We start from the raw sequence: 10,915 nt of genomic DNA, 5'->3' as shown, positions 1-10,915 counted from the left end.
AGCACAGAGCTCCGTTCGGGATCCACAATATACCTTTGGAAAGCTATTTCAAAGGGCTACAACTTTCATTTTAACTTTTCTCAAATTATCAACGGATTTTTCAGAAATTGGGGGGGCGGAATGCAGACGTATCGAAAACTTAGTCCATTCTACCGAATCTGAAGAACCTCTCTATTAGCCATTTTGAGAAGATCATATCTCCTTGGTCCAAACTCCAATTGACCTGGTCCTTATATGCCTGGAAAGGTATTTCTATTTACTATAACTTTCATTGAGGAACCTTTTACAAATTCTCAATGAATCAAGGGGTTATGGGTGCCTGAAATAGGCTTGTCAACCACTTTCGTAATACGAACAAACTTTCAAATTTCCTCTGAAAATCTTACGATATGAGTCTAACCTTTATTTTAAGATATGGGGTGTTACAATTGAGGACTTTCAGTTAATGAAAACATTAAGGGCCTGTTTGGAAAGCCACCCAAGCAATTGAAATTGGATGTAATTACACAGTTTGGCCTGTTTGTTTGACCAAATAATTACACAGTTTGGCCTGTTTGTTTGACCAAATAATTACACAGTTAGATGAGAATTGGGTGTAATTACACTCTCCAATTTTCAATGGGGGGTTGAGAATTGGGTGTAATTACACCCTGTAATTACAGCGTTACATTTTAGTTTGCTTCTTTTTTGTTTATTTTAATTTCTTTTTATTTTTAATTTATTTTTTATTTCTATTATTTTAATTTCTTTGATTTTTAATTTATTTTTTATTTCTATTATTTTAATTTCTCTTTTATTTTTACTTTTTTGATTATTTTTATTTTTTAAAATGTATTTCTTTTTATATTATTATTTTTCATTTCCTTTCTTCTCATTCCCAACCTTTATTTCTTGTGGTTCCATATAATTTCTCGTATTTATTTTATTTTATTCATTTAGCATAATCGTATTATTATTCTAATTTTTGAAACTACACCTCTTAATATTGGAAAGAATGAGTCATTAACAAACTTGACATATAACGAGTAACGTTATTAAAGTAGAATTTAGTTGTGAATGAGGTTATAGACTTATATTTTTCCTTTCTTTTGAATTATTTACTTAAGTTACGTTGGAACTTACTTATGTAATGTTGGAATTTGACATAAGGGTATTATGTTACACTTTTTCTTTTGGATTTTGAATTTAGGTTATATTTTCAATTTTAAGTTATTTGCTTTCACATTGCATGTTGTTTATTTTTCACTTACATTTGATGGATTTTTTGTGTCAAACATTTGAATAATGTTATGGCATTATATTTATAAATATTATTTTTTTGTCAAACATCCAATCCATGACGTTCTCACAAAAAAAAATCTTCTTTTAAGTTTTATAATTAATTAAAGTTAAATATTATTAATTTGAAAAATATATATCAATTATTTTTTACAATATTAGTTACAAATATATGATTATTAATTAATATATTTTCAAGAAACAATGTGTTATTAAATAACTAATTTAATATCATTTAAAAAGGCAAATATTTGTTAAATATTAAATTTAATTTTTAAATTAAACTACCTGTGTAATTAGACTTGTGCAACCAAACAACATGCTTGTAATTACACTGTAATTACTTTATGACAAATAAAGAGGCCGTTACAATTACATTACTATATAATTACTAGGCTGTGTAATTACTACCCTACTAATTACACTAATTCCAATTACCAGGTGGCTTTCCAAACAGGCCCTAAAGTAGGGAAGAAACACGTTTCTTTGAGTAAACAAATAAAGCATCTATTTAAGGGGGGAAAAAGAAGAAGAATTAGAGAGAGAAATAGGACCGCTAGGACTTTGGCCCATTTTTTCTGAAAGTGGGACACAAAATTTCACTTGGCAAAGTATGAGAGAAATTCCACACAAGTATTTTCTACCACCTAATAGTTGTGCCTCTGACACCATAAAACTTTTCGGAATCTCCTCTTCTCAGTTCTCACTCTATTTAGGGTCTATTTGGAAAGCCACTTGGTAATTGGAATTGGTGTAATTACTAGGGTAGTAATTACACAGTATTGTAATTACAACATGATGTTTGTTTATCATAACGTAATTACAGCGTAATTATAGATGCACAGTTTAGTTGCACAAGTGTAGTTATATAGTTAGTTTAATTTTAAAATAAAATTTAATTATCAAAATTAAAAATCAATTTTTGAAAAATATTTGCCTTTATAAATGATATTATATTATGCATTTAACAACAAATTGTTTCTTCAAAATATATTAATTAATAATCATATATTTGTAACTAATATTACAAAAAATAATTGATGTATATTTTTCAAATTAATAATATTCTAATTTTAATTAATTATAAAAATTAAAAGCAGACTTTTTTGTGAGAACATCATGGATTCGATGTTTGACAAAAAATTAATATTTATAAATATAATGCTATAACATTATTCAAATGTTTGACAAAAAAAAATCTATCAACTGTAAGTGAAAAATAAATAGCATGCAATGCAAAATAATAAGTCAATAGTACTAAAGCAAATAATTTAAAATAAAAAATATAACCTAAATTCAAAATTCAAAAAAAAAAAAAAAGTTCAACATAATACTCTTATGTCAAATTCCAACATTACATAAATAAGTTCCAACATAACTTGAGTAAATATAATTAAAAAAAAGGGGAAAATATAAGTCTATACACTCATTCACAACGAAATCTACTTTAATAACATTACTCATTATCTGTCAAGTTTATTAATGATTCATTCTTTCTAATACTAAGAGGTGTAGTTTCAAAAATTAGAATAAGAACACAATTATGCTAAATGAATAAAATATGAGCAATTACATGGGATCACAAGAAGTAAAAGTTGGGAATGAGAAGAAAGGAAACGAAAGAAAATAATACAAAAATAAAATATATTTAAAAGTAAAAATAATTGAAAAGTAAAATAAAAAAGGTTGTTATAATAAAATAAAATAAAAAGAAGTTAAAATAATAGAAATAAAAATAAATTAAAAAAGATTAGAAATTAAAATAAAACAAAAAAGAAAGAAAATAAGGAGCCGTTTGGACATGGTTTGAAATCATGGTTTCAAACCATAGTTTGAAATCGTGTTTGGACATGCAATTTGGATATCTTAAGTTGTATTTTCTCTTATAAACATAAAAAACCCACAAGTTATTCAAACTATCAAAATATTCTCCATTCTTATACAATCTTACCAAATGAGCAAGTCATAGTTCATAACAAAATTAATACGCTACTAGACCTTTCTAAAAAATACAACACCATGATCAAATTTTAGTTCAATAAAAACGAAAATTTAACATGAATAGTAAGGAGGTTGGTAGACATAAATAAAGGTTGGTAGACATAAATAAATGTTGGTGGAAGTTAGTGAGGTTGGTAAATGGTTGGTGGGAGTAATTGTTAAAGATATCTACCAACTTATTGGTTCTTTTTTACAAAATATAAACTTATGGGTCAAATTTTTTATTTAAAATTTTTGAAACCATGGTTTGAAATCATGAGATGAAACGCATGTCCAAACGCTGGTTTCATCTCATGGTTTCAAACCATGATTTCAAACCGCATGTCCAAACGCCTACTAAAGAGTAACATTGTAATTACACCCAATTCTCACCCCCCCCCCTCCTTGAGAATTGGAGAGTGTAATTACACCCTCTCAATTACACCCAATTCACGCCTAACCAAGTAATTACTTGATCAAACAAATAGGTCAAACTGCGTAATTACACCCAATTCTAATTACCTAGGTGGCTTTCCAAACAGGCCCTTAATTTATTGGGGTGTGTTTGGTATGACGGAATTTCTTTATTCATTTTCTTGTAGTCGGTCCGCAAGTTGAAAATTGTCATTTTAAGCATATTTGCATATATTCAAAGCAAAATATTGTGAGGTTTTTTAATTTTGAGTGTAAATTTTGGTGGTCGGGTATGCTGTGGGGTGGGGTAAGGCAGGTAGGGGTGGGTGGATACTGGATAGTGCAGGGGTGGGTTGAAGATGCGTTGGCGTGTTTTTATTGATCCGAAAAATGTTTTTCCTCAAATTTTTTAGGAAAATATTTTCTCCTATTTTGAGAAAAAACATTTTTCCATAAGAAAATATGTTTCAAGATATTTAGTGCAACCAAACAAGGAAAAATAGAGAAATATTTACCGACAAACATTTTTCGTCATACCAAACACACCCTTAGTGAAAGAATTTCTCTTTTGTTCGAAGGGGGAAAAAATGAAGGGGGAAGAATTTATCCTTTTCCACTTTTCCGAAGCGTGGTCAATACGCCAATCAATTTAAAAGTGGATCTTTAGGGTTTGTTTGGCACAAGGGAAAATTTCTAAGTAGTTTTTATTTTTATTTTATAGAAAAATAAGCAAAAAAATATTATTTAAAAAATGTTTATATTTAATGTAGAAAAATTTATTAGGGGTGAGGTGTAGTAGGGTGAGTGGGGGCCGGGATAGAGTTGGTGACGGGGCGTTAGGGGTGAAGATGAGACAATGAACTTGGAATGATATTCTTGAAACTTGTTTTCCCCTATTCTAGTTAGAGAAGTTATTTCCTACTTTTTAAGAAATCTATTTTCCCAAAAAAACCAACGTGAGAAGATTGAAAAATATTTTTCTCCCGGCAAAACACACCCTTAAGGTTGGACATTTCACATATAATTAGGCTAGTTTAATCTTTAAATTAATCAATAATAAGCTTTAAATTAGGGAGAAATGATCAATTTTGATCCTAAATTGTGTGACATGATCCCAATTTGTCTTCAGTCAATAGTTACGTCTAGTATATTCACGTTGTCATCATATTCGATCAAACTTGACCTAATTCACAAACGAAACATTATTTGAATCTAATTAGCCTCTAAACATTCATCAGCACATTAGTATGTAGCTACTTGTTCATGTGCTAATTTTCAAGCCCACCCTTATTTTTATTCATCTGACCTAATTTTTTTATTCGACTCTCAAGCCCCTTGTTCGTTACATTCTCTTATACTCTTAAAACAAATAGCTCTCTTCAAGAATCACCAAATCACCTTAGGTAAAGCCTCGAACTTGAGGGTTTATTTTGGTCGAACCAGGGCCTTGATCAAATTTTTGATAGAAGATTAAACCATCTTTTATGCACTATCAAAGTTGTGTTTAGGGGTGTCCATGGCACTGTACAGTATGATATTGAAAATTTTGATTCGATAATTTCACTTTTTGATTTTCAAATTTTTTATACAATCACCATACGAAATTAATTTGGTATGGTTCGTTATTTTAAAGTTCGATTTTGATAAGATGTGGTACGGTAATTTAATTATATCATATTAACACTTTACACATATAAATATATTCAAAAATCTTATTAACACTTTACACATATAAATATATTCAAAAATCTTACACATATAAATATATTCAAAAATCAAAATTTTCTTCACCAAAATATTATTAAAGTATATACCAAAATATGCACACAACCATGTTTTATGCACTATCACAATTTGTGGTTAGGGGTAGGCCTGTGCACGAATCGGTTCGGTTTGGTTTTGACCATCATCGAGTTGAAATTTCGAATTTCGACTTTCTAAAATTCTCAATCAAACTCGATCCATTCTAGGTTCAATTCGATTCGTTTTTTATTATTTCGATTCGGTTACATAAATCGATTTGTTCGAAATTTAAAGAAGCAACTATTTTCATTTCAGCTTGAGGCCAATAAGAAGGCCATGAATATCCAAAGGCAAAATGTGCATGCAGACATTCATTTGCATCACTTCTGAAGTTAAGTACAGAGAACACGCTGAGGCGAAACATCCCAAAGCCGTGAACCGTGTGGTATAAATATAAAATAAATATTACTTCACTATTAAGTATTAAGTGTATATATAGTAATAGTTAGACTATTAGAGTATTAGTCATATTAGTCATTAGTGACATATAAATTCGGTTTGTTTGGGTCGGTTCGGTTGATAATTGAAATCAACCGTATCCGAACCGTTAAACCATAATATTTTACAATTGCATTTGTAAATCGAAATCGAATTGTATTATCCAAATTGAATTATCTGAATTGTTTCGAATCGGTTTAGAAATTCGGATTGAACCGATTTGTGCACAGGCCTAGTTAGGGTTGTTTTCATGGCATTGTGCAGTACGATATTGAAAATTGTGGTTTGATAATTTTAGTTTTTGATTTTCAAAAATACTATACAATAATCATACAAAATTAATTCAGTATGATCCGATATTTTAAAGTTTGATTTTAGTAAAATGTGGTATGATAAGTCAGTTACCATAGTTTATTTGATTTTGATTTATATATAGTCAAGAATTATGATTTCGATTTTTCAAAAAAGGACTCAACTGTATCATATTAACACCTTATAACACATACAAAAATATTCAAAAAGCAAAATTTCACCAAAAAATTTCCAAAGTACATACAAAAATGCACAACGCTCGTTGTATCAGAGTCTTATTTATTAAAGGGGTTCAACTAAATTTTCTTGGCTGTAAAATTATATGTTACTACTATATATAAGGGAGAATTTTTATTTTTTGTAGTCCTCACTTGAATTTTTTATCCCTTTTTATCCTTACTTGAAATTTTTATGATTTTATAAATTGTCACACATTTTAGTAAAATTTAAGAACTTTTAGGGCTTTTTTTATGCCACTAAAAAAGATGATGTCATGAAAAATGTTATAGTGGCCCCCCACAAAGCATACTCATACATATTAAGTTTTTTATTTGAAAATATTATTAAACTTTTTTCAATGTATCATTGTTAAATACTTTTAAAATTTATCAAAAATGTAACTAATAGCCCTTCCGTTTCAATCGAAAAATGAAATTCGAAATATGGTAGTTAATTAATCAAATTTTACGTGCGCGTACTTTTAATATAAAAATATCTAATAATTACTATATTAAAAGAGGAACTATATTATTTTTATACATATTCTAAAAATGTTTGAAAAACATTGTATTTAAAGAAATATAATTTCGATACAGTAATTATACTAGACAATTGCAAAAAGTATATTTTTTACTCTTTTTACTATTAAAATATTTTGTAAAAAATTGGATAATATATTTTATACTCCATCCATTTCAATTTATGGAACCTTTTCGGAATATGAGGATTAAACTTTATAAATTTGACCATAGATTTTGACATATATTTTTTAAGTTTATAAAAATAAAATTTATATATTTAGAAACTACATAAAAAGTATTATAATTCATGATAATTTATAATTCAAATAATTTTGAAAAAATATAAAGAAGACGTGGTCAAAGAATTACCTTGAAGACTCCCCAAATAGTAATAGGTTCATATAAATTGAAACAGAGGGAGTATAATTTACGAGTAAGAATTTTTTTTCATGTTAAAATTAACTATTTTGTCCTAAATTATATAACATATTAATTATCCGGTATTTTGCAAAATATTTTTGGTAAAAAATAAGTTAGCCAATATGAGTTCAATTCAAAGAACTCAAATGAAAATTAATTTAACATATGAAAAGCTCAATTTGGATCATCAGAGACTTAATATCAAAAAATTAAATTAGAAAAGCTTTCAATTATTGATTTTTTTCCTAAAAAAAAATCTAATATATAAACTAAGAAAAATATTTCCTTTAACATGCGTTTTTATACTTTAATATTTTAGAAGTCTTTCGAAAATGTTAAACTGATGTTACACCAATAAAGAACCAAGAGCAAATTTTTTTTTTTTTAAATCTACAAATTAAATTTTTAATGTCGGTTTAATTAAGCATTTAAGACGCTAACGATACTAGTTTTTTATATAAATTATAATTTATGGAGAATCTAAAGGGACGTAAAAAGGAAGAGAAAATGTAAGGGGCATTTACGTAAACAGACTTAAGAGAGAACCCTAGTTCTCAGAGTATAAAAGCTCATTATCTCGTCAGAATGAACACTCATCACTTTTGCTGTGATTCTCTTCTCTTCACTTTTATATCGCCTAATTTCTATTCTCTAAGGTTAGATTTACATCTATGCAATTTCTCTCTATCAATTTACTCTAATTTCTATTCACTTTTTTATCTGTTTTTATTCTCTCAGTACATCTATATATCAATCGTTTTTTTTTAGATGTTTTCTTAATTCACGTTCCCTAATTTTCATTAACTTAGCTGATTTTTAGTGGTTTGTATGTGTTTCAGTATAAAGTAGATTGACTTTTCGTTATTTTATATCATGTTCGATTTGTTTATTTATAACGTTGAAATTACACTTTGTGCTTGAATTTTGCGATTTCACTTGCATATAGATGTGTGCGTATCAGTAAATACAGATCTGTAAATGTTTGTTATGAATTTTTCATATGCACATAACATAAGTTTATATACTTTTATTAATTAAGCTGACTGAGTTGAAGTTAACTATAGGTATTTATTTTTGTACAATCTTATGTGGCAGTCTGTTTTCCTAAAATGTTTGAAATTTGTTTTAAATCTATTAAGGGCCTGTTTGGCCATGAAAATTGTGAGTATTTGAAAAAGTAGCTTTTGTTTTGAAAGTGAAAAATTGTATTTGGAAATTGGAGTTGTGTTTAGCGATGAGTACACGTTGATTCTGTTTTTATACAAAGTTGAATTGTTCCAGGAATCAAATCCATTCAGTGCAGGAGCTGTAGCTGCCGCATAATAATTCAATTATTAATCTTTTTTCTATTAGAACTGTAATATTGTCTTCCACATATAATGAGTCAGAGAGAGTTATCATTTGGTTAAAGCTATGACTGGTTTAACTTTTCACTTCTAATTTTGAAATTTTTTACTTACATTTTATATATGTTTTATCTGTTTTGTTTTAATTGCAGTCTGTTAGTAACTCAAGATGGGTAAAGAGAAGGTTCACATCAACATTGTGGTCATTGGCCACGTCGACTCTGGAAAGTCAACTACGACCGGTCACTTGATCTACAAGCTTGGTGGTATTGACAAGCGTGTTATTGAGAGGTTCGAGAAGGAAGCTGCTGAGATGAACAAGAGGTCATTCAAGTATGCCTGGGTGCTTGACAAGCTTAAGGCTGAACGTGAGCGTGGTATCACCATTGATATTGCCTTGTGGAAGTTTGAGACCACTAAGTACTACTGCACCGTTATTGATGCCCCCGGACACAGGGACTTTATCAAGAACATGATCACTGGTACCTCCCAGGCTGACTGTGCCGTCCTGATTATTGACTCCACCACTGGTGGTTTTGAAGCTGGTATCTCTAAAGATGGTCAGACCCGTGAACATGCGTTGCTTGCTTTCACCCTTGGTGTCAAGCAAATGATTTGCTGCTGCAACAAGGTTTGCTTTTTATGGATAGATGGAATTAATTATTATCTTAAACAGTACATGTCATGCTAATTCTGTTATCTTTTTTGCAGATGGATGCTACCACCCCCAAGTACTCCAAGGCTAGGTATGATGAAATCGTGAAGGAAGTTTCTTCCTACCTCAAGAAGGTTGGTTACAACCCTGACAAGGTCCCCTTTGTCCCCATCTCCGGTTTTGAAGGAGATAATATGATTGAGAGGTCTACCAACCTCGACTGGTACAAGGGCCCAACCCTCCTTGAGGCTCTCGACCAGATTAATGAGCCCAAGAGGCCATCAGACAAGCCCCTCCGTCTTCCACTTCAGGATGTTTACAAGATTGGTGGTATTGGTACCGTCCCTGTTGGTCGTGTGGAGACTGGTGTAATCAAGCCTGGTATGGTTGTGACCTTTGGCCCTACTGGTCTGACAACTGAAGTCAAGTCTGTAGAGATGCACCACGAAGCTCTCCAGGAGGCACTCCCTGGTGACAACGTTGGATTCAATGTTAAGAATGTTGCTGTGAAGGATCTCAAGCGGGGTTTTGTTGCCTCAAACTCCAAGGATGACCCAGCCAAGGGGGCAGCCAGCTTCACCTCCCAGGTCATCATTATGAACCATCCTGGCCAGATTGGAAATGGATATGCACCGGTGCTCGACTGCCACACTTCCCACATTGCTGTCAAGTTTTCTGAGATCTTGACCAAGATTGACAGGCGATCGGGTAAGGAACTCGAGAAGGAGCCTAAGTTCTTGAAGAATGGTGATGCTGGTATGGTTAAGATGATTCCCACCAAGCCTATGGTTGTTGAGACCTTCTCTGAGTACCCACCATTGGGTCGTTTTGCTGTGAGAGACATGAGGCAAACTGTTGCTGTTGGTGTCATCAAAAGTGTTGACAAGAAGGACCCAACCGGTGCCAAGGTCACCAAGGCTGCCCTGAAGAAAAAGTGAATGGTGCGGTGTAATGCTGGTGTTTCCAATGCGATCTATTATGAGCAAGTGTGCTGTGTTCACTCTCTTTTATTTAGTTCTGCTAGAGTCTCCTCTTTGATTTGCATATTAGGTTCTAGTTCTCTGCCTTGTATGTCATATAACCATTCTCAGAACTGGGTACTTGACAGGCGGTGGCGTGCATGATTTTGAGTCTTTTCATTTTCTGTTGAGGGGCCTTGGTTTTCCATGGCAGCTCAGGATTTTTGCTATTTATGTTGCTTAAATTTGACTCTTATTTATCTACTCGTTCCCTTATCTTGCATAAAGTATCTATGCGTATAAATTGCGTTTGTTGAAGAGTGTTGATTTGGTTTAATAGGGCAGTTCTATGATGGTGGGTATCAAATTCAGCTTTAGAATTAGCTGTGATGGTTGCTCCTCTTTCCAACTTTGATAGGTTATGCAAGAATTGAGGTGGTGTAATGCAAATTTTCATCGAATGGGGTATACCGTTATTTCCTTGGTGATGTGCTGTTTTGACTCTGAAGGAGTTAAACTGGTGTGAACTTTGAGCTTTACAAGATCATATAACTGTAACAGGAGTATCAG

General features: G+C 31.1%; 1 protein-coding gene across 1 annotated transcript; it reads left to right on the top strand.

The window, feature by feature from the left end:
• Nucleotides 1-7,885: 7,885 nt before the first annotated feature.
• LOC132050355 (elongation factor 1-alpha) lies at nt 7,886-10,663 on the top strand. Its single transcript, XM_059441585.1, has 3 exons — nt 7,886-8,041; nt 8,884-9,362; nt 9,443-10,663. Exons 2-3 carry the CDS (start codon nt 8,901-8,903, stop codon nt 10,322-10,324), a joined length of 1,344 nt encoding a protein of 447 aa, XP_059297568.1. The 5' UTR covers nt 7,886-8,041; nt 8,884-8,900; the 3' UTR covers nt 10,325-10,663.
• Nucleotides 10,664-10,915: the final 252 nt, after the last annotated feature.

This window comes from Lycium ferocissimum, chromosome 3 (genome assembly GCF_029784015.1).
Source record: "Lycium ferocissimum isolate CSIRO_LF1 chromosome 3, AGI_CSIRO_Lferr_CH_V1, whole genome shotgun sequence".
NCBI lineage: Eukaryota > Viridiplantae > Streptophyta > Magnoliopsida > Solanales > Solanaceae > Lycium > Lycium ferocissimum.
This window is presented reverse-complemented; position numbering and strand designations above follow the sequence as displayed.

Coding starts and splice junctions, on each gene's coding strand:
- LOC132050355 (XM_059441585.1), top strand. CDS start 8,901: ATGGGTAAAGAGAAGGTTCACATCAACATTGTGGTCATTGGCCACGTC. Junction 9,363..9,442: donor TGATTTGCTGCTGCAACAAG/GTTTGCTTTTTA, acceptor TCTTTTTTGCAG/ATGGATGCTACCACCCCCAA.